General features: G+C 51.2%; 11 protein-coding genes across 21 annotated transcripts; 4 read left to right on the top strand and 7 right to left on the bottom strand.

The window, feature by feature from the left end:
• Nucleotides 1-374: 374 nt before the first annotated feature.
• On the top strand, nt 375-635 carry PPTG_22574 (hypothetical protein; the record flags this gene model as incomplete). Its single annotated transcript, XM_008905174.1, has 1 exon — nt 375-635. One exon carries the CDS (start codon nt 375-377, stop codon nt 633-635), a length of 261 nt encoding a protein of 86 aa, XP_008903422.1.
• A 352-nt stretch (nt 636-987) lies between these two features.
• On the top strand, nt 988-1,422 carry PPTG_22575 (hypothetical protein; the record flags this gene model as incomplete). Its single annotated transcript, XM_008905175.1, has 1 exon — nt 988-1,422. The coding sequence occupies one exon, from the start codon at nt 988-990 to the stop codon at nt 1,420-1,422; it is 435 nt and encodes a 144-aa protein (XP_008903423.1).
• Nucleotides 1,423-4,167: 2,745 nt separating this feature from the next.
• PPTG_10232 (hypothetical protein) lies at nt 4,168-5,540 on the bottom strand. Its single transcript, XM_008904877.1, has one exon. It carries the CDS (start codon nt 5,268-5,270, stop codon nt 4,287-4,289), a length of 984 nt encoding a protein of 327 aa, XP_008903125.1. The 5' UTR covers nt 5,271-5,540; the 3' UTR covers nt 4,168-4,286.
• Nucleotides 5,541-6,545: 1,005 nt separating this feature from the next.
• On the bottom strand, nt 6,546-7,195 carry PPTG_10233 (hypothetical protein). Its single transcript, XM_008904878.1, has one exon. It carries the CDS (start codon nt 7,156-7,158, stop codon nt 6,718-6,720), a length of 441 nt encoding a protein of 146 aa, XP_008903126.1. The 5' UTR covers nt 7,159-7,195; the 3' UTR covers nt 6,546-6,717.
• A 224-nt stretch (nt 7,196-7,419) lies between these two features.
• On the bottom strand, nt 7,420-7,937 carry PPTG_10234. 2 transcript variants are annotated; one of them, XM_008904880.1, is made up of 2 exons: nt 7,709-7,937; nt 7,420-7,645 (listed from the first exon to the last, which is right to left on the bottom strand). In XM_008904880.1, exons 1-2 carry the CDS (start codon nt 7,881-7,883, stop codon nt 7,491-7,493), a joined length of 330 nt encoding a protein of 109 aa, XP_008903128.1. In that variant the 5' UTR covers nt 7,884-7,937; the 3' UTR covers nt 7,420-7,490. The 2 variants fall into 2 exon arrangements, with proteins under 2 accessions (XP_008903128.1, XP_008903127.1); XM_008904879.1 differs by having other exon boundaries at nt 7,420-7,937.
• Nucleotides 7,938-8,785: 848 nt separating this feature from the next.
• On the bottom strand, nt 8,786-10,591 carry PPTG_10235 (hypothetical protein; the record flags this gene model as incomplete). The annotated part of the gene is made up of 3 exons (XM_008904881.1): nt 8,786-9,681; nt 9,749-10,246; nt 10,318-10,591. The coding sequence occupies 3 exons, from the start codon at nt 10,589-10,591 to the stop codon at nt 8,786-8,788; spliced, it is 1,668 nt and encodes a 555-aa protein (XP_008903129.1).
• Nucleotides 10,592-10,710: 119 nt separating this feature from the next.
• On the top strand, nt 10,711-13,519 carry PPTG_10236 (hypothetical protein). Of its 7 annotated transcripts, XM_008904882.1 has the most exons (4): nt 10,711-10,840; nt 10,991-11,047; nt 11,141-11,208; nt 11,299-13,519. In XM_008904882.1, exons 1-4 carry the CDS (start codon nt 10,784-10,786, stop codon nt 13,382-13,384), a joined length of 2,268 nt encoding a protein of 755 aa, XP_008903130.1. In that variant the 5' UTR covers nt 10,711-10,783; the 3' UTR covers nt 13,385-13,519. The 7 variants fall into 7 exon arrangements, with proteins under 7 accessions (XP_008903130.1, XP_008903136.1, XP_008903132.1 ...); XM_008904888.1 differs by having other exon boundaries at nt 10,711-11,047; XM_008904884.1 differs by having other exon boundaries at nt 10,991-11,208.
• On the bottom strand, nt 13,428-16,130 carry PPTG_10237 (hypothetical protein). Its single transcript, XM_008904889.1, has one exon. It carries the CDS (start codon nt 15,931-15,933, stop codon nt 13,570-13,572), a length of 2,364 nt encoding a protein of 787 aa, XP_008903137.1. The 5' UTR covers nt 15,934-16,130; the 3' UTR covers nt 13,428-13,569.
• Nucleotides 16,131-18,258: 2,128 nt separating this feature from the next.
• PPTG_10238 lies at nt 18,259-20,089 on the bottom strand. Of its 2 annotated transcripts, XM_008904890.1 has the most exons (4): nt 18,850-20,089; nt 18,658-18,761; nt 18,532-18,577; nt 18,259-18,435 (listed from the first exon to the last, which is right to left on the bottom strand). In XM_008904890.1, the coding sequence occupies exons 1-4, from the start codon at nt 19,993-19,995 to the stop codon at nt 18,319-18,321; spliced, it is 1,413 nt and encodes a 470-aa protein (XP_008903138.1). In that variant the 5' UTR covers nt 19,996-20,089; the 3' UTR covers nt 18,259-18,318. The 2 variants fall into 2 exon arrangements, with proteins under 2 accessions (XP_008903138.1, XP_008903139.1); XM_008904891.1 differs by lacking the exon at nt 18,259-18,435 and having other exon boundaries at nt 18,437-18,577.
• On the top strand, nt 20,070-21,384 carry PPTG_10239 (hypothetical protein). Of its 3 annotated transcripts, XM_008904892.1 has the most exons (7): nt 20,070-20,266; nt 20,317-20,629; nt 20,684-20,794; nt 20,871-20,918; nt 20,977-21,010; nt 21,083-21,160; nt 21,223-21,384. In XM_008904892.1, the coding sequence occupies exons 1-7, from the start codon at nt 20,103-20,105 to the stop codon at nt 21,270-21,272; spliced, it is 798 nt and encodes a 265-aa protein (XP_008903140.1). In that variant the 5' UTR covers nt 20,070-20,102; the 3' UTR covers nt 21,273-21,384. The 3 variants fall into 3 exon arrangements, with proteins under 3 accessions (XP_008903140.1, XP_008903142.1, XP_008903141.1); XM_008904894.1 differs by having other exon boundaries at nt 20,070-20,629; XM_008904893.1 differs by having other exon boundaries at nt 20,070-20,629; nt 20,871-21,010.
• PPTG_10240 (hypothetical protein) lies at nt 21,249-22,043 on the bottom strand. Its single transcript, XM_008904895.1, has one exon. The coding sequence runs from the start codon at nt 21,918-21,920 to the stop codon at nt 21,399-21,401; it is 522 nt and encodes a 173-aa protein (XP_008903143.1). The 5' UTR covers nt 21,921-22,043; the 3' UTR covers nt 21,249-21,398.

Below are 22,043 nucleotides of genomic sequence, written 5' to 3' on the forward strand. Positions count from 1 at the left end.
GGAAACAAGTGGAGTCCTTTATGGACACCAAGCTGATTGTGATCAGCAGGGTCCGCGATGCCATGGCAGCGGCCCAGGACAGGCAAAAGGAGTACTCAGACAAACATGGAAGAGGAAACTTAAACGTGTTTAAAGGTGAATTTGTGTTACTAGAGCCAACGGCTATTCTGCGGTGGTCCAGCAGTCAAATCTTACCTACGGATAGCTGGCGGATAGCCGGAATCCCAAGCGACCTCTCGAATTGAAAAGCATGCCAGCACGCGAGGAGGCGCGCGTGGCAAGAATTATCACGCGTTGGAGGATCTCGAACTGGCAAAAACCTACGCCCATGTGTCTACAGATGCATCTGTCGTATAAACCAGACGGCGGAGACGATGTGGACACGCGTGAAGGAAGTGATGGAGAGCTCGGAGCGTGTAGGCGAGGCCATCGCAAAAGGAACGCTAGAGCCACGGGCTTGGACAAGTCTCTCGGCTCATTTTGGTCAGGTGCAAAAAGCAATAGCCAAGTACGTCGGGTGTATGAAGCTAGTTGAGTCGCTGCGCGAGTCTGGGTCGACAGAACGCGACATGATGCAGAAGTCGCTGTCATTGTACAAGGAGCGCCACGGTCATCACTTTAGATACATGAAGTGATATGACGTGCTCGCGAAGTGTCCTAAGTTCCAAATGTCGGTTGAGAAGGTCTCTGAACGCAAAAAAAAAAAACGCTCTAAGTAGTAAACGTTCTGGTCCTGAGAATGTAATCGTGGAGGCATCTTTGAAATCAGATGCTAACAGTATCAGATCTACGACAGTAGAAGCCCGACCAGACCAAGGCGTCAAGGGGGCAAAGCGAACGAATTCCGAGGCGTCGATGCGATTCCGCACAGTCGTGGCTCAAGAAACCCTGTCAAAGTCGATGATATCCAAAGTGGACGTACTAAAAAAGAAATTCCGGATTAACCAGGCTCTTTAACGCTTACAGGAAGAAGAAACACTCCACCGCATGCTGAATGAGCTCTTCAGCATCAAGCCAGAGAGTGCTGAACATGCTACATATCTTGAAAGACGTCGATCCAGTTTGTTGCGACGCTTAAGCGCGCTGGAAGACCAAGCCACACCATCTCCACCCAGTCTCGAAGAAAGTATGGGAACATCGGGCTCTACTACTGAAAATGCAATGACAGAGGCTAATTTGAGTGATAATCATTCATTTGAACAGACAGCGGCATCTTATGAGAATGAAAATGTACTCGCGTCTCCTGCGAAGTTGAGTGCTGTGTGTCCTGTGGTACTGGAGAACGTGACATCATTATCGCTCTCTGAAACACAATCCTCGTTTTACTCATCAAGCTTCCCACCGTTGGCGCAACCCTCGCAAATAAGCAGTGAAGTGGATGAATCCCAGGTCTATACCGACCAGATGTGCACTTACAGTTAACAGTGTCAATCCTGGATAAATCCATTATTCACAAGCGCCGATTACGAATAATGAGCCTTACATAATGATCGAATTAGTCGAATACAAAACCAAAATTCATTCTGAAGTGTCTTCTTCTCCAAAGAATTTCCAAATGTGCTCCATAATGGCCTGTTGCAACCGGAAATACTGTGGTGAAGCAGATTCAGAATATTCCGAGACTGGGCGCTATCAGTTCCAATCAATCAAGATCGACCACCACCCATTATGGCGATCTTGGTGTGGTCCACGTCAAACCTGACCAAACCGATGGCGATCTCAAGTGTGGCATACATCACACCTGCCCAAGTCAATTGTACCCACGATTTATCAAGTCTGCGAGGGATTATGCGATCATGAGGTAAAGGACCCACGATCTGGACCCGCCAGTGGCGCAAACAGCCGACCAAAGAGCCAGTGATACCCGGGGATGGGAGAGAGTGATAGCAGGCGTTCAGGATCCTCAGCGTTTGACATAGGACGAGGCTAGCCCATTAAACAGTGTTGTTTTTACTTCTTCCTTAGCAAGTGTTCTTCGTCTTCGCTATTCCGGGCACGGGATTGACTTTGGCCCACCCGACGACGCGCTACAGACGTACCTACGCAAGATCGAAGTTCGAGCGCCTCGATTGCTTGACCAGAAGGCGATTTGCCGACCTAAGATACCTTGGGCCAAGACCAACATCGGCCCCCAAAATCGTCGATCTTACGCCTCAAGATCGACAGAGTGCGATCTTATACCTTAAGATCGACAACTCAAAACCGTAATCGACGCAGCGAGTAGAAGTATCCCCGCTGCTGTCAAACGTCCCGCTGTCTACCCAGACAGTCCAAGAAAACAGCCCAAGCGTCGCTTCCGAGATCACCCGAAGAGCGAATCGGCCCACCGACGGGTACACAAGGTGAGCATTACAACTTCACGGAAGATCGGAGTACCCCCTCCGTTAGTCGGCAGTTCGGACGCAGTGTGCAAGAGGACCTCAGCGATCAGCAATTTTCGCAGAACCACTTCGCCACAGTACTGCTCTGTGTTTTCAATTGCATTTATCCGAGCCGCAAGCTCTCCAATTCAGCGTGCTCGATTCCCAAGTGGACGCGAGATGCGAAGTTTATAGAGATGTAAATGGTCATGATCATTGAACAAATACCCGTGCTCGTCGGCGAATGAGTGTCGATTTTCCTCACAAATCATGTTGTGTAGAATAATACAAGCACGCATCACGTTAGGCGTAAGTGAAGCTTGCACGGCACAGCCAAAATTCTCCATCGAGCTTGGATAACTCCAAAAGCCCGTTACACGTCTTTCCTAACGCTTTCTTGTCTTTGTGTGAACTTCTTTTGCATTTTCCCACGCGGCTGTAGCATCCCTTTCATGAAAACAGGCCAATCAGGGTATATGCCATTGGCAAGGCAATATGCCATATTGTACGTCTGCCCATTCATCTCAAACTCAACACGAGGAGCGGTTCCATTCATGAGATCATTAAATACCGGATATCGAGTAAGAATGCTGAGGTCATTTAAGGAGCCCAGCCACCCGAAACTTGCATGCCAAATCCGTAGTTCCTGGTCTGCACATGCTTCTAAAACAACGGTAGGCTTTTTTCTTTGCCCTTAAACTGTCCTGCCCACCCATAAGGACATTTCTTCCACTACCAATGCATACAGTCGATGCTACACCACATCCCGACGAATCCGCGGCGAGCATTCATCTCTAGAAGCCTCTTCAAGTCCGCCTCCGTTGGAGAGCGAAGGTATTCTGCTCCAAACTGTTTGTCAATCGCCTCAATGAAATGCATGACACTGTTGTAAACTACAGTACTAGACATTTCGAGGTTTTCATCTAGGCAAACGGCAGGTAAGGCGTACGCGAGTATACGCAACGTGGCGGTGACCTTCATTATTGGATGAATTCCCATCTTCTTCGTCGCATCAGGACGCTGTTCAAAGTATGCTGGATCTGCCTCTAAGACACCATCTAGCACGCGCTGGAACATGGTCTTGCTCATGCGGCTGCGTTCACGAAAGTCATTATCGTCATACACCGGGTCTTCACCAAAATACTGTTTCATGAAGCGCTCATAACGCGTTTGAAAGTCCCTCTTCTTGTTCGGTCGTCCATCCAGCAGTAGATACTGAGCGATAAGGTCGTCGTCATCGTCTTCATTTCCCACCGCTAGAAGGTCCTGGAAGCCGCTCCGAGCGGCAGTGAGTTCACGAGCAGTTGCAGGAAGATCCTCCATGCAAACGGCGTTCTTCGTCTTTCAGTAGCGAACGTTTTGAGTGTTTTTTTTTGTCGAATGGGTGCGGTTTTTACAGCAGGTCAAATCTGATAGCGCCGTTGTCCGATCGCATCGAGCTAATTATAACTTTCGTTTAGTAAAAACCGGTGGGAATGCCCTAAACCAAACAGGCAATCTCAACCTACACATAGCCCTAATTCATTAACAGTTATATGTTAGCAAAACAGGCTTTTACGCTTATGAATTAATTATCATCACCAGAATATGCTCCAACTTGAATGGCTTAATTTAAACAGCGTGTCTGCTTTTTCCTTCACCCACTGGCATACCTAAAACCGGCGGAGATAAGACAACCCATAATTAACACGGAATTAGCGGACCATAGGGCATAATTAAGGCTGAGAAAGGAATAGAATTATGCCAGCATAATCGCGGCAGAATAACTGACAGGCACAAAACCAGTACATACGTAGCAACTCAGAAACGCATCGAACAGTGGACATTTATTCCAACAAGGTAGGTCTAGCCAAGACAGCGCAAACTGCATAGCCAGGTGCGTGCATCACTTCAGTGAAATGAAGACGGACATAATTTTAGGTGCACTTACTTGCGGGCACAGCCGCCATCCGAGCTCTTGACGATGCCCGTCTTGGTGGCGGGGATCTCGTTCTGGGTAGCAGGGGTCTCGTTCTGCGTGGTCGGGGCCTCGGTGGTCTCAGTGGAAGCATCAGACGAGGACTCAGCGCCAATGGATCCGGTAGTCTTGGTAGACTTGGACGCAGCACCGCCCGTGGCAGACGTCGAAACGTCAGCCTCCACCGACACACCGTTGTAGGACACAATGTCCTGCTTGGCGTTCATCTTGGGCTCACTGCCATCATCGGACAGGGTCAAAAGACCGTAGTGGAACTCATAGTTCGAGGGGAACTCGGTCACCACGTCGTGGGTGGCCTCAAGAGCGAGGTCCTTGTCGCCCTCGCTCGTGTAGAACTCGAGCACGGAACCGTTGCCCGAGGTGGCGGCCGAAATGCCGATGCCGAAGTTGTACCACGTGCCGAGCTCGAACTCGGTTTCCCACTTGGCATCCCAGGTGCCGTTGTTCAGGTAGATGATCTTGGCGGGGCTGGCCGTGGCATCCACACGGATCTCAAAGATGTGAGACTCCGGGAAGATCATCTGCCAAGCGTACGGGTTCAGGAAGGCCTCCTCCTTCATGACGCTGGCGCGGAAGAAGGTGGTGCCCTCGGTGTTGGCGGCAATGTTCTGCACCAGCTCCGAGCGACGGAAGTTGGTCTGCGTCTTGAAAATGGCCTTCGCGTCCACGCCAACGTTGATGACACCCGTGTCCTTGTTGTAGGCGGGCGAGCGGCCTTCTTTCTCGATGGACACGTAGTCTGACACCTTTCCGTCCGTGCCGTTGTTGCGCATGGTCAGGATGTGCGTCAAGTACTTCTCCGGCAGCGTGTCGACGGTCAGGTCGAATCCACGGCCGTCCCATGGAAGAGGCTCATCCGCAGCAGCGGCAGGGGCAGCAATGTAGGCCGACGCGAGAGCCGCCACGCCAAAAATCGCAGAGGAGAAGACCATGATGCTAAGAACGAGAACTCTTGAGGTGCGTCGCTGCGAGCGGATTGTAAAATGGCCGTGGGGGTTGCCTGGCCGTGGCGCTGTCACCTCCAAGAAAAGGTTGGGCCCGGGGAGTCTCCGGGGGACATTTCCCACCGGCAGGCTGGGTTTGTCAACTCGCCATAGTCCGGGATTTGCAAGGTGAAAGCGCCAAGTTCATTCGCCAATTCCTCGGTCTGCCATGTCTTTCGCCGCTGCCAATCTCCATCTGAGTGCTCGAGAGCTCGCCAGAGCCAGACGGAGGACATCTTTAAATCGGAGACAAGGTGTTTGATACCCTTTTATAGGAGACGACGACGCTTATATAAGTGTTCAAGATTCAGAACTCTTGCACTGGTGTCAGATTTGACGTCCGTAAACAAATCGAAGAGGATAGAGCACGAGCAACTTGGTTTTGGTATCGCGAGCAATGCGAGGAGACGATCGACGAAAGCCTTGCTTGAGGAGGCTTTGTAGAGGATACACTGGTCGGGAAAGCGTCAAACGCTGGGATCACTTGGCCAGAGAAGGTTTTTATGAGCTCGATCCCGTATGGGTGGGTGGGCCAGCATTTGAAATGCTGCATTTCAATCGGCCTCCATGCCAAGCATCGGATGGGAACGGAGAAGCGTGCGTGGATGTCTTCAACTCTTGAAAGACTCGATGGCTTTGCTCTTCATGTTAATCGCCTACGACGAGCGACGTACGTGTTATTTAAATACCGGTAGGCAACGGCAATCGTTAATGCTCGACTTGGAGTGTTACGGTGCATTCATCACCACGTAACACGATGGCCACCAAAGCTTTGCAATTGGAAGGGTTTGGATCGAGCGCTTATGGGACACATCTGAATGTTGAAGATCTTTGTGAGGCCTTTGCATTGACGTTCCGATCGCTCTCGTTCCTTTGGAATGTGCGTTGGCAACTCAAAGCGCTGTTTATCGTGAAAGATTCATTCATCTTGACATTCGAGGACTGCAGGAACTTGTGCTTCGTTACTTGTCCTAGACAAATAACGCTTTATAAAATTGGGCATTCCTTCTCTTGAGCACGGACCCCGATACTGTACCTACAGAGCGTAGCTCGCTTGTGACTTGCAATCAAGTTTCGCGAACTCAGCTTACCATTCTGTCGTGCACGAAAATGATCTTATTAATCCTGCATCCAGGAAACCCAACACAAGCGAAACTCAAACGTCTTCTACTAAAAAGACAAACCGTCGCAATTATGCCTGCAATGCAACGACAAGGGTATTAATGCACATGTAATGCGTGAAGAGAATTTTTAATCACCTTTTTTTTAGTAAAAGCGATCGTTATGATTGATGAATGCATTGACGAGTGCTGTGGATTGCGTGACGAATACATGTGAAATGAACTCATTGAAATCTCGCGTCGGTACATAGGTGTGTGCCTACTACTATCGGCTTTTAGTGTTCGTTGCTTGTGACCCGAAGGACTCTCTTGGTGTAAGGGCTCTTCCCCTTCTTGTCGGGCTTGCAAACCGCGAGAGGTGGGCACGGGGCTCGGATGCATTGGACTTGTTCGACCTGGCAGGTGTAGCCTGACGAACAGCGCACCGAAGCACAAGGACTAAGGCAGTATTGAGAGCTGTCCGCCGAGTTGATCTGGCACGTTTCACCCTCTGGACATTTCATGGTGCACACAGGCTCAGGCGGTAGCGATAGAGTCTCAACCGGAACGCACGTAGGGACCGGATCACATGGTGCGGTGATGCATTGAACTTCTTGCAGCGTGCACGTCTCGCCCTCGCCGCAAGGGAGGTCGCATGCAGTGGTTTCTGGAGCGGCGTCAGTGGTGGCAGTCGCAAGGGCCACGAATAACACGGTGAAAACGGCAGCTACGCGCATCTTGGCTGGAAATCTTGTAGTTGGGGTCTCGAAGAAGATTGAGAAGTGAGAAGGTTGAGGAGGTGGCACGTGGAGCAGACTAGCTGCGAGGGCACGCACCTGTTGCTTACGTGTAAACAGCAAAACGGTTCAGTGCCGACAAGAAAGCTCGCGCATATGTGGTAGAACACTTCGCCTTGAATCCTCTACCGCTGGAAATCCATAGATCCCATACCCTATGTTGCTAGACCATACTCCATCGCCGGAACAACATGTAAACAACTTCGACATGCAAACGTGTATTGTTTACCGCGCTTTTCTTCTTAAGGAGCACTTGGTCACTTTGAGTAAGCTTACTTGTTGCACGTCGCCATAGGTGGGCATGGTGCCCTGATACACTGCACTTCTTGGAGCTCGCAGATAGATCCTTTGGGACAACGACCCTCAGCGCACACGTCGGCGCAGTAGTCACTGCCATCCGGCTCGTAGATACGGCATTCCTGGAAGTCTCCGCATTCCATAGTACATTTTAGCGAACCCTCGGCACCCTTGTTGGGATTGCTGGTCTTACCGACGCACGCTTGAATTGGCGGACACGGAGCGCGGATGCAATCCACCATTTGCAGCGCGCAAGTCTCACCTGGCTGGCAGTCGAGAGTACAGGCTTTCGTGACGCAGCCCTCGGCTTTGACAACTGCAGGTAGCGCCAACAAAAGCAGTTGAAGCAGCTGAATCGCAGCTTGCATTGTGTTGGGCTCGACTGGAGAAGAAATCCCGAAATGGGCATACCAAAAGAATCGAGTTTGGTAAAAAGTCTTTTTTCCTATTATTTTCCATGATTTTGGTTATCGTTCCTTTAGGATGGATGTTACGCATTGTAACCACTGACGTTTTGTGCTGGTGTTTTTCATTTTAAATCATATTCAAAGTAGACTCTAGTGATAGAAACCCTATCACTAGAGTCTACTTTGAATATGATAGAAACCGATGCCATCGTCGGCGAAGTTTATATCCAGTCGCGTTTGCCTAACGAATTTTTCGCTCTTCTTCAAACTCTTGATCCTGTTCCTTAACTGCTCAGGTGGCGTTGGAATTGTTGTGAAGCTGGCAGGAATTAGATTCAAAAAAACATTCCGTAGTATTGAACAACTTCAATATGGATTTTTCGCGTTTCGAAAGAAGCTTTTGTTGCTCGCGTTACTATATTCTACCACAGGAGGACAAAGGGTCGTGAAGCACTCCAGCTTTTTCGGGTGCCCAGATGGAGTGGAGCTTTCGGAGTAACCGCTCCTCTGAGCATGCCTCTATTTGGATACGCAGGACTTCCTGTCATCGGAATTTTTGGACTCCCCGCATTCTATTGCTCGCATAGTAGTGTCCTCCATACTGTTTGAACACTTGGTATCACTGTTCGTAGCAACGCAAACTTGAGCACGGATCCGTAATGCAATACACCATGTGCAGTACGCAAGTTTCACTAGGCTGGCATCAAGAGTACAGTCATTCGAATCACGGACATCGGCGTGAAAAGTGACAAAGGTAGGTATGAACAAGGCCATAGATCCAGAGTTATACAATTCGAAAGGAGTGTACGCCAATGAATAATTACTTCACTGCCAAAAAATCGACGTTATTCTGAACAACTTAGTCAAGCCGTTGGAAATGGGCAGACTCTCGAGCTAGACGCCGAAGCTGTCGTTGGCGGGATTGACATCCAGTCGCGTCGACCTAACGCAGCCTCGATCTTCTTCAAGCGTTTGATCATGTTCTTTATCTGCACGGGCTTGGCTGGCAACGTCCAGGTGCTGGATTTGTCGTGGATCTGGCAGGTGTTTGCCTTCAACATTGCGAGTTGCTGTACTACCAACAGTACCATCGCACTTTGTTGCATCAGCTCGGTTGTTATCCCCTGCAATGTTGCGGCCTGACAAGCGAGCTCAAGCTGCTTCTCGTGGCATTGGTCACTGTCCCTCTTCTGCGCTCGTTCGTTCTTTTTCATCAGCTTCTCCCGAATAATCAGCACTTTGAGCACTTTCACACTGGCGTCCAGCACCTCGTCGTATTTTTCACGATGATGTCGTTTCTCCAGTGCCCACTTCGCTTGTTCATACTCGAACTGCTCGTGATCGCAGGCTACTTGTTGCAGTACGTCTTGCATTCGACCTTCAAGTAGGTTCAGTCTCTGTTGATAGGTTTCTACGGTTTCGCTATGTGCCGCACGAGGAGGTTCTTGTTGGTGCTTTTGCGCTTCAAACTCCTCTAGCAGCATCGATAATCGAGTTTCTAGTTCGTTTGCACGCTGCACTTGCTCTTTTAGTGCTACTTCACAGCGTAAAGCGTAGAGCTCTAATGTCTTTAGACGAACCGAGGAATCCAACAACTGGTCGTCGGTCTCAGTGGCCGCATCAGAAGACACTACGTGAACATTTGCAGCTTCGACCAGTTGAAATGACAGATCAGTATTCTGAGCTTGTAGAGACTCGATCATGCAGTTAGCACTCTCGAGCTTTTGCCTAAGACTACTCGTGTAGTCTTCGTATATCACTGGACAAAGCACAAGGTTGTCGTTAGTATATTCTTCGCAGTAGATGCTAGCAAAGAACACACTCACTTTGCTGTTGGTTAGCCTCGAGTATCAGCCGTTCTTGTTCCAATCTGTGCGACGCCTCACCAGCTTTCATCCGTGCGAGACACTCTTCCTCAAAGTGCTTAAACCTTTCCACAAGTTCTTGTTTCTTCACAAGGTTCTGCTCTCTCCAAGATACCAAAGCGTCGTCCCATAGACCAACAAGCTCATCCACTTTGTCTGGTGCTAGCTGTAGCATGACTGCATTGTTGTCCCGCTCGGGAGATATCCCTGTCGCTGCAGCAGCAGTACGTAGTATAACATTAGCAGCCTCTTTATCCACGAAATCTGCAATGACTTCGGTAATATCGTGGATGGCGCGTGCTAATGTCTCTTGAACCACTCGATTCTCACGAGCCTGTCTCTCCACGTCTCGCTGCATCCAGTCAAGTGCCTTGCGCATATCGCTCTCCACTTTGTTCCTTCTGTCTGGTTCTTCGTATGCCCTCTCAACGACTCTCGTTTCCACCTCCCCTTTCGTGGCTGTAGCAACAAACACACCCAAACAAATGTCAGACCCCGAGCTCTTCTTCAACTCGTAGCTTCTTTCTTACGGGTCTGCAACATCGACTCCGATGCAATCGACGTGTCATCCGACTCCACTTTATCATCAGAGCTCTCCTGCTGTTGCTCCTCGATCATATCGTCCTCGTACACGTCCCTCTCCGGTGTTTGTAGCACTGTCGGTGGCAGTTGCCATGCTTTCCCGCTGAGACTCTCCCCCAATTCCCCCACTGACTGTCGTCTCTTCCTGGCGCTTCGAATCGCCGCTTGGAGTTGCTCAGCAGCTCGCTGCAGCCGTTGGGAGACAACTGGATCGCCTCGCATGGTTCACTAGTGCAAAAGAGACTCTGCGCACGAAGGGTCACCGATAACAGGGCAGGTCGTTGATTGGCTGCTGACGTTGAAGCATCCAGACCTCCCAAATCCGATATAATCCAGTGTAACCCATATCAAAATCGATATACGCTGGCTTCTCAATTGGACCCATTTTAGTACTGCGGCCACAAGCGCGCAACGATGTCGTCGGAGCTGCTCGAGCGCGTGGAGAAATGGGCTGCCGAGACGCCCAGCAAGGTCCATTGTCACCACATGATAGCCCATTGAAATACCAAGCTGTAGATTTGTCTCTAGGGGCGAAATTCTGAGGCGCAACGCCTCAAGAATCGCCTCCAACTTGCTGGTATTTGGTTCTAACGCGTGTTTTCTCGCTGTTTCTTGCTGTAGACGATGCTGTCGTTCGCGGACGATAAGGGCGTCGTGACAGCCTCACTCACGTGCGCGGTATGAAGCTTGTCGATGATTTATCGTCTTCTACTCGTCGAGTAACGCCTCACGATATTTTGCTCTGATACTTGTCGCGTTCGCCACTTTTAGGAGCTCAACAAGCGCATGCAGAACCTCGCGGGACTTTTACTAGCCTCAACGCAGCAGCATAGCAAAGGGTTCGTGCAGGATGCTACTAGTTTTGCAAAAAAAAAAAAAGGAAAAAAAGGTTGAAACTAAACCCAACTTTTAAACAATACTTTGTGCAGACTGGGGCTGAACCAAGGAGACCGAGTGCTGTTGGTGTACCCGCCAGGCTTGGATTTTATCGTAGTCTTTTTGGCTTGTCTAAAAGCTGGAGTGGTTGCAGTACCAGTGTACCCACCGGACCCTCGCAAGATGAAGAAGGACATCAGTATGTTCGTATCTGTGACGCAGAACTGCCAAGCCAAGACGGCACTGACATGTTCGATGTACTACAACGTCAAGAAGATCTCAGCGATCAAAGAGAAGTTCACGTTCTCCGGTGCTGCTCAGTGGCCAGAGCATTTAAATTGGGTCGTTACGGACGATTTGGTTGACACCAAAGGCATCGACCCAGCCAAGCACTGGCTCACTCAGTCACCTTCTGCCGACAGTACAGCATTTTTACAGTATACTTCAGGCTCAACCTCTGCTCCCAAGGGCGTCGTGCTTTCGCATGGTAACTTGAACCACAATCTGCGCACAATCAGCTCGGCGCTCCAAGCTGGTCGAGATACGGTGGTGGTGTCGTGGCTACCGCAATACCACGATATGGGGCTTATCGGCGCTTATCTGGGCACCATTTTCAATGGCGGAAAGGGTGTGTATCTGTCTCCGTTCAGCTTTATCCGCGACCCATGTCTGTGGCTACGTCTGGTGTCCAAGCACCGCGCTACTCACCTCCAGGCTCCGAATTTTGCCTACTCTCTGCTTGCTAGGAAGAGCGACCGACTCACTGTTGGTCTGGCCAGTGGACAACATGTGGATCTCTCCAGTGTGCGGCATATGATTAATGGTGCGGAGCCTATTCAAGGTGAAGCTATCGACAACTTCTACCGTGCTTTCTCGCCTTTTGGTTTGCCTGAGGGTGTCGTGAAGCCTACGTATGGTCTTGCAGAGCACACGGTATACGTCTGTGGTGGCGGACAGCAACGTCTATGGGTCGACAAGCAAGAATTGGAGAGTAACCGTGTCTTCCGAGTGGTTGAGAAGACCAACACTGCTGGTCTGGTGAAAGAGATGATCGGCTGCGGTGTGCCATCGAGGAAGGACTATGGTATTGACGTCCGCATTGTCGATGCCGAAACAGAAGAAGAAAAACCTGAAGGGGAGACTGGCGAGATCTGGATCTCAAGCGCATCGAAGGCTCGAGGTTACTATGGCGACGAGATGCGAGAGTTTTCAGCTGAGGCGTTCCAGGCTAAGGTGGTTGGAGATACTGAAGGCAAAACGTTTTTAAAGACCGGCGATTTGGGCGTGATCTACAACCAGGAGCTCTTTATCTGTGGTCGCATGAAGGACCTGGTTATTATTCGAGGTCGGAACCATTACCCACAGGACTTGGAGGCCTCAGCAGAGTCTCATGAAGAGTTACGTCCAGGTTGCTGTGCTGCATTCTCGTATCTAGCTGATGGAAATGCTGACGATGAGCAGCTCGCTGTTGTGGCGGAGCTGCGGGACCCTGCGATGACCAGCAAGGCAAGTCTGTGTGGGAAGATCCGCAGCGCCATCGCACGCGAACACGGCGTCAAAGTGACGTTGGTCGTGCTATTGTCGCCTCGCTCTATCCCAAAGACAACAAGTGGTAAAATATCGCGGTCACGTTGCAAGAAAGCGCTGGAAGAGAAGACACTAGAGGAGCTCTATCGCAATGAGGACATGATCGCTGACGTTCCAGTTGAGGACGACGGAGGTGATGTTGCTGTGGCAGGTGAGACGATGAACCGAAACGTCAATGGTCCTCGCGTTGCCTCTACTGATGATGGTTCCAAGTCGAACTTACCGTCGGTGATCACGGGTGTGCCGCCTGACCAAGTACACGCATTCTTGGTCGAAGAACTGGCCCGTACTCTAGGCGTGGAGCCAACACAGATCAACGACGACACGCCGCTGCAAGAACTTGGTCTGGACTCGATGGTGTTGACTCAACTCCAAGGCGTCATTGCGCAGAAGTACCAGGTTCATGTCGAAGAAGAACTGCTGTATGGTGAGACGACTACTCTTGCGAGTCTCCACGCTGGACTATGCGGCGAGACGTCCGGTAACAGGACAGGGGGCACATCCGCCAGTTCCCCGAAGCAAAAATTGTTTTGCGGATGCATCGCATGCTAGGAAGGATGAAGAGAATGAAAGATACTGCATGGTAATAAACATACACAAACGTTGAAGAAAATTACAGTTTAAAACAGCTAGAGCAGACAAATGTGTTTATTACAAGACAATTCAGACGTGGCACTTTGACGGGCGAAGCAAAAATGCAGAGATCAGAGTAACAACGACACGGGGGATAGAATCACTCAGTCGATGTACTCGATAGAAGCCGATGATGGCGGTAGGGCGAGCGTACCTTTGTCCTCCACACTCTCCGGCGGGGACATCTGGTTAAGGTAACGTTGCTGCTGTGCTGGGTGCACCTGTCCTCCGTATGCCTGCTGCTGCTCCATGATCTTTTTGCCCTCGATAAACATCGAGCGCAGCAATGCCTGCTGAGCCGCAATCTGCTCCTCCATTTTCGTAAATGACGTCGGTAGTGGCGTAATGTTCTGCACCTCGTCGGGTTCCTCCAGCAACACAACAGCGTCACCTGCAATGGGCTCCTTGCGGCTCTTGATGTCCGAACTGCCACGGTCGCTCTGCGAACTGATGCTGGTAGAGGCGCCCGAGGCGTCCGAGTTGTGCCGTCGTCGGTCTCCGGATGCTTGCCGCGCGGTGCGAGGTACACCGATATCCAGATTTCTACTACTTCCTGCCGACGTAAGCGTAACCAACGACTGCTCCTTCGCTCCATCCGCCGGTTTCTCTCTGTTGATAGCGGAAAGAACCTTCGTCGACCAGCCAGCGTACGAAATGCCCGACTTCTCTCCACTTGTACCACTGGCTCCTCCTAGTGAACTCGTAGAGGACGATGAAGACGCAAACGAGTGGTTCTGCTGGGGGTTGAGTTCTCTATCGGCCGAGTGGTCAGAAATGGAGCCCCGAGCAGGCGGCACTTGGCCGTAAAACACCTCACTAGCTCTTGAGGCATAGGACGACGGCACGTTGCCATCGTACGCCTCGTCCGAGGCGAGATCGATCCCTGCGCTCTTGGCTGCAAGCGCGCTACGACGCTCTTGTCGGGCCTTGTTTATACACTTGAGGCAGAACTTTTCTACGCTGACGATGAAGCTATTGCCTGTTTCCGGTAGCATTCCTGGCGGGAGCTTGCTGGACTGGATACCGAGCTCGATGGTGCAAGCTCCGCACATGATTTCAGCACACACGCGGCAGTGGTGACGCGACCGCAACAGGTTGAAGCTCTTAAAGCATACAGAGCATGCCGGACGCTCGTTGTTGGGCACCCACGCCTTGTCTGTAATCATACGACCACGTACGAGGAACTTGGCGTCTGCAGCGGTGGCGTGGTGAAGAGCCACAGCGAAAAGTGTCGATACTACGCGGTTCGCGAACCAGCTCGGAGTGTTGCGGTTATTGTCGAATCGGTCTTCCGAGAACATCGACACGTCCACTTTGCCGCTGGATGGGCCCATACTACGGAACAGCCAGACCCAGGTACCTGAAGTGCGAGAGAATCCAAAGTTGCGCTCGTTCCCATCGCAATCTGCCATGCTGACGCTCTGCTGGACTTTAACCAGCACTTTCTGTCCCTTGGCGTCCTCCATCGTCTTCGAAAACTCGACAACAAGCGTGTCTCGGCAGCTGAACACTGAGTCTACGGAGCTCTGGAAGGCGAGCCATTTAATGCCGAGGAACTGGAACGAGTCGTCGTTTGTGGCCTTCTCGTGCACCTGCAGCACTGCCGAGTCGAGGAAACTCTCCTGATAGCAGTGAGCCATGTAGGCGCGCTGGTCTTCCGTTGTGGCACAGTTGACGGCGTATTCGAGCTCTTCCAGCGACGTGTCCAGCTTGGCACGTAGCATGGCCTTCCTCTGCAGGTTACTGGCGTCTGCTGCTTCTTTCAGACGGTAAATGACGCAGTTTTTCTTCTCTAGATGGGGTTTCCAGCTCTGGTTGCGGTACTGAGGACTCAGACTGGGGTTGTCCAGCCACGTGGCCGGGGAATTGACGTAAGTTTCGGCGACACTTTGCAGCTTCGTTTTGTACGCCTCGAACTGCTCGATCGACACATTGACGGTGGGTAAATGCTCTGTGTCCAGAGGGAAGCGGAAACTGTCGCCCGAGTCCTTGACCCGGATGACGCGGCCGGTTCGCATCCACCCGGCGCCGCCGCGTGGCTGTTCGTCGCCCGGTCCGGATTTAAAGCCGATGCCTACGCCCATGGGCACGGCCAGGCCAGAATTGCTGCCAGTGGAGCTGTGGCTGCCCATACTGCCGCTGGTGCCGGCGTAGGGCGCGCCCAGTGACGTGGTGATGCCTGAACTCTGCGACGAGATGGGCTGAAGGCCTCCTGGGGGCTGGAAGGCCGCAAATGTCGTGCCGCTGTTGCGCTGTCCGCGCGGCTGGTTGAGTAGCGAGGAGCTGGAGCCGTTACTGGCCACGGACGCGCTACCTGCGTGCTGTGCGGCGGTGTACGGCTCCCCCATACTATGCGAGCTGCCGACGCTGGAGAGGACGGGCCCGCCGCCCAGCCGCGTCGTCGTGGGCCGCTTGGCCGTCTTGGCGCCAGGCACTTGGAACACGGTGAAGCCCACGCCGTTGCTCATGTCTTGGGCAGTCTGCTGTCTGTGGAGGTGGCTGTGTGTGTATGGGGAGGCAGCCTGGAAAGGGGGCGGAGGCGGCCGGTTCTCCTCTATGAACGCGAGCAAGCGACTGAGTGGAGTTCTCCGGTCAGGAAGTGGCAGAGGGGGGCGGGGGTCGGGCGTGAGGCACGAGGCCCAGTAGGAGGGACGCGAGACCTGTTTATGTGTTCTGACGACACTCAAAAACTCAAGTCGCTTCGACTGGTTGAATTGGATAAGATACGAGATTGGTAGATAAGACGATTGACAAGGCATTGGATTGGTAGATATCTTAATACAAATGCATAAACAATTGGTATATTTGGAGATTGCTCGGATTCTTGTCTACTGTGAACGAGTGATCCAGTTCAAATCCGTTCGGTCCAATATATATTCCTATCGAACAAACGCTCGCACGCAACAGCACTTAAAACTATCTTCTTAAAAGGTTTGCCTAAATGTAATATAGCAATCAGAACAAAACCAGCATCCACAATGCTGCCGTGTCGACAGGACATGAGAGCACGACAAGCAAAAAACGATACAAACTGTTTTGAGCTATCAAGGCAATACATTTCCCTACTGATTTCGTTAATATAAATTTCTGAACTTTCAAGATTGGCGCCTTAAAAATATACTGCCATTCTGTTTTTCTTCGCAATATGCCTTCCGAAAATACGTGAATCGCACATACACAAAAATACAAATGTGTCCCAAACGTGTCCGTACTGTTAGCGCATGGAAATATAGACACTGCACTTTCCTTTTTATAGTTATTGAGAGCTGAATGTTGAGGAAACACTTTATTTTAAACGAGCTTGAATTGTTTGCTGTGGTCCTCTAACTACATTCTACTAAACAAGGGATATCATACTCAATCAATAATAAAATTGGATACTTTTCGGTTCTACTCTTTTATGTGAATACATATCGCTGCAAAATGTACAGATACGGTAAATGTAGCAAAGCGTGATCTCTGTGCCCGTATGATTTTAGGCACGTAGCGGCACTGTCCAATGCAAGGTGTCCTCCAACTCAAACCATAACTAAATACATCACCAAATAGCTTTTGAGCTGAGGAAGCGAGGACGCAAAATCGTTCCTCATTTTAGCTTTATGAGGCATGTTTACAATTTGAGGACTTGGCCTCAGAACAGTCACGTGGGACCACATTAAACCTATCCGCCGCACCACCGATGCGCGATAGAACCTCTGTCCTCCTATTACCTTTCAAGAAAGCACAATCATCAAAGCTGGAAATTAGAAAGTTTTACCCAGAAAAAGAATTCCCTTGTGAAACCACTTGCATTTTCACATCGAAAGTGCAGGGGTGCCAGCACGACAGCGATTTGCGTCCATCTCTGCGCGTTTCGCCATCAGTACAGAAACGGAGCCCGCGTGCAAAATTGGTGTTGGCAACACCAACGAGTCGGTAAGGTCAGAGGCGCTCCATTGTCAGCAGTGCTGAAGTCTCTCCTTGTTGGGGTCGTTCTTATCGCGTCACCTGCGAGTCACAGTTGCGAGCTACAGGTACTCAATCTCCTTGTGTGGTCAGCTAAGAAAACGCGCCGTTCCCTAGAGTAAAAGTGTAGCCCTTGCGACCTTGATGTGTTCTCCTGATCTCGCCACGTTGTCCACTGAAAGCGACTTGTGAGACAAGAACCCCGACGACAAGTTATTCCACGTGCATGTGCATTTCCAACACCAAGAAAACAATTGTGTTTGCGTTGCATTGAGTTGCGTGCAGTTCAACTTGTGGATATTGTTTATGAAGGGTGACTTTGCGGCATCACAGGCTGTGATCCACAGCAGCAGCAACGCTCTTGGATGCATACAACTTCTTCAATGGCAGGTGGATCAGTTCCGTGAACAGTGTGTGGGGAATAGGCAATGCACGGTCAGCGAGCAGCATCTCAAATGGCCCAGCTCATCATGACCGACAGACCTACAGTACAGAGTTACTCTGGTAACCAAAGGTACAGAAGTATGCGGCTTACCACAGATGTGGAGCTCGACAAGAAGAGAAACAGCGCTATAATTTAATCGGGGAAACGCCAAGGCACAAGGCAAAACGACCGGCTCTACGTTGCCCACTCCTCGAGAGTGCGCAGCGTCTACAGACTGACATCCAGACAGAAGTGACAAAGGTGTTAGCGAGATAGAAGACGAGGCGAGCGACTCCATTTCGATGAACACCAGCCCCAGCATCAGTGCCATTGAGCGAACTTTGCGCTTCAGCTCATGAATGTCACGCGCATGCTTGTTGGCGTAGCCACCGTTCATTTGGCCTTGCCGAGATTTTCGAAAAGTTTGGGGGACAAGGACACTAACAGTTGAGTTTTTTTTTTTTTTTTGCATTGGTTGCGTTTCTTATTTGTGCATATTGCCCATGAAGGGCGACTTGATGGCGTCGCCGCGCCCGCGACAAAATTCGCGCTGCTCGGATGCATATAACTTCGACACTGGCAGGTGGATCAGCCGCTTGTACTGTGCGTTGACAATCAAAGAACAACATATATTAGAACCTCCAGCTCATCATAATCGGCAGGGCTCTGGCCAGAGGCAAAGAAAATTTCGCCTTACCGCTAGTGTGCCATAGACCATCAGCACGAAGCCTAGCAGTTCCAGCCTGTCGAGAAAACAGGAACACACAACTTTGACGTTAGAATGAGGCAACAGCAAAGCACAAGCAGCACAGGGCAAACCGACCAACTGTATGTTGTCCACTCCTCGCCGGGCGACGCCGAGCCCTGCCACTGCACCACGTAGTAGACAAAGAGGCTCAGCATCCAGACACCGAGCGTGCGCAGCGTCTACAGGTTGATAGAAGCAACAAGTCGTTAGGGAGCCGACATAGAAGACAAGACGAGAGGCTCTACTTTAGTGAACAAGAGTACGAACCTCTGTAATGCTGCGCATGACTGCCGATAAGTGCTTGGTTACGTAGTTTCCAGTGACGTTGAGCGTGCCCACCGCTACGATGTAGGCCAAGATGAGCGCTATGAGGGCGGGTGAGTTCTTCACTTGCACGAAAGAGTCGACAAAGTCCTCGTGCCAAGTAGTTGCGAACGCTGAACCTGTTGCAGGCGTAAGCGTGAGGATTGGCACCAGTATGACGTAGAAGACAAGACCCCACAGTCCCTCCAAGCCCACAAGCAGCATCGGACTCACGTTCAAGGCCAACATCATGTGCTCTTCGACCACAATCTGCAACGCGCACAGAATCTGTGCCGCGATGATGAAAAGTAGCCCCAGCACCGCGTTAAATGCGTTGGCATCGGATGTAGCCGTGTCATTTGAGTTGTTTCCCACACCAGCATATCCAACGAGTACAACGGCGAGCATGACGATCCAGATACTTGCGTAGTGATATCCGTGTAGCTTCTTGCCCATGAGTCTCACCGAGAAGAAGGCACTGAAGATGATGATCGAGCCCCTGGCCATCTGAAACACTGACGATGAGATCCACAACAAACCGACATTGCACAGAACAGTCTGCAGCAGATCTAGCAGTGCTGGCAGTGCAATCGCCGCCATCGTACGTAGAGATACTCGTCCCTGCTGGTCTTCCTTTCCTCCCAGCAGCCTCGGAGCCAGAAGCGGCGACTGCTCATTGGCGTCTTCGTTGTGGTGTGACCGGTACTTGCGCTTAAGAGCCTCCACCTTGTCCTCAGCCTCAGCGTGACCTGCGTACTTGCGTTTAATAGCCGACAATTCCTCCTTGGACGGCGCAGTGGCCACATACCGTCGTCCTCCCTTATACATCCGCAACACCGGCGTCTCCAGATACTCGCGATGTTGCGAGCACTTGCGCATGTACAGGAAGGCCAGACATAGTGTCATGGCCAACTTCATCTGCAGCACGCCGAACCATGGCTTGGCGAAGGGACACAACGTCGTCCCCTCACCTGTCTGTGGGTCCACACACGTGGCCGTGCCGTGCGAACGCACCGCATACTCGGTCTTCATGATCACGGTGCTGAAGGTTCCGGAAACCAGCATGGCGATGGCCGACAACGCGCCCTCGCCCTGGAGATGCTCGCGCATCTTGAGCGGGGCAAGGTGGCAGATACAACAATGATACGAGGAGCTTGGCAATCAATTGGGCGGAGAAGGGGCACCAGCGAGCACTTCTATTGGTGGTAAATCGACCAATGAGAATACCTCCAACTTCGGTGCGAAATTCGTACTGCGAACGTGCTCAGCAAAATCTGCACGGAAGGAATCGCTGTTGCTATCTTGGCAGCAATGACACTTTCGGTCAAGCATCGATAGCAACAGATATTGTGTGGCTCATCTCTCATGATAATGGCCGATGGTACGTCAGATGGTGGCTGCAAGTTACTTCGCCAAGCCTTATCCATGCAGCCACTTTCTTATTTACTGCGTTCCCAGTAAATCTCCTGAGCCGTCCTTTCATCAAGAGCTAAATACACCAGTTATGGGCAATTGTCTCGGAAAGACTACCTCTGCCATCGCTACCACTGACTCGTTCGTGGACGTGCTGTTCTTCCCGGATCCCGCGATGCCCTGCAAAAACTTCCACTCGGGCGAAGGCTGCACACGTAAAAATTGCAAGAAGATCCACGACCAGGGCAGCTCGCTCTTGACGATGCTAGGATACCTCAAAGGTGCCAAGAAAACCATGGACATTTGCGTCTTCACGATTACCTGTGACGAAGTACGGACTGCTTGTTCGAGTTGATGGAGACAGACTCTGACAACTGTTTTGCAGATTGCAGACGCCGTGCTGGAAGCCTTCAACCGTGGCGTCAAAATCCGCATCATCACGGACGACGGCCAGGCAAAGGGCCAAGGCTCCGACATTCAGAAGTTCATCGATGCGGTACGACAGGAAGTTGGCTTCATAATTCCATAGCTGCAAATTTTAACTCGTACAAATGGCGTGTGTTGGTAACTAGGGGATCCCTGTTCGCGACGACAATGCACGGACCTACATGCACCACAAGGTGAGTTGGTTGTACTACTTGTCTTAATTTGTCTTTAACTTGTTGACGCTGCCATCAGTTCTGTGTCATTGATAAAACGATTTTGCTGAATGGTACGTTGTTGCCAATGTTGCACTACTCTGAGATGTCGCGTCACTCACGGTGTTGCTTTTTAATCGCTGCAGGATCCTTCAACTGGAGTCGCCAGGCTGTAGTGGGCAACAACGAAAACCTCGTCATCCACAAGAACGGACCTATCGTCGGTACGTTTCTTATGGCGTTTTGCTTTTCAATTCTGTTTCTAACTGCACCGCTTCCACTGCAGATCGTTTTGATAAGCATTTTGACCAACTGTGGGAGAAATTCGAGCGCTGAATGCCTTTAGAAACGATAACTACCGTAGCAAGAAACTAGCAACATGAGTTTTAAATTCTGGGTCGGATGTATATAATCAAAACACCAGTTCTTTTTGCCAATAACACGCAAATTGCAGCTTGCCATTCATCGCCGCTGCTGCTGCGACTCCATCACCGCCTTCAAAAAGGCCAGGTTCTTCTCGTTCTCGATCCGTGCCAACTCGAGTTTCTCCTGTCTGTCCGCCTCGCGTTGCTCGCGTCTGTCCCTCCGATCCTCTTCTCTCGCTTGGCGTCGCTCCTCCATTTTCGTGGCCAGCGCCTCCTTCTGAAACTCGAGTTCCTCCCTCCTCAGCTGCAGCTCTTGCTGCTTGCACTCCAGCGTCTGAGCCATCACATCTCGGATGGACGTCAGCACACGCTCTAGATTGTCCTGGTCGCTTCCAACGCGCGGGCGTTTGCCTAGCACGGGGCGACGCTCCGTCACAGCCGTCTCGTTCTCCTCCGTTTCGCCGTCTTCGCTCCGGTTTTGAGTCTGGGTCACTTGCTGGCGTTCCGCCATTGCCGCATTCAATTCTTGGCGCGTCACCGTCGCGGGTGGCGGATTATCGGCCCGTAGACTGAGACGTACCTCGGCCGGCATGTCCGGGCAATTCAACGCGTGACGCATCAGGTTCGCTGGGCGCGCATTACACACTACCGAACGACAGTGAAGACACGCAACATCCGGGCTGCGCTTATCCGCGTCCGCGGGCACCGTCGTCACGAATTCCTTCCAAATTGGCAGCAGCGG

Source organism: Phytophthora parasitica, assembly GCF_000247585.1.
Source record: "Phytophthora parasitica INRA-310 unplaced genomic scaffold supercont2.19, whole genome shotgun sequence".
Taxonomy (NCBI): domain Eukaryota; phylum Oomycota; class Peronosporomycetes; order Peronosporales; family Peronosporaceae; genus Phytophthora; species Phytophthora nicotianae.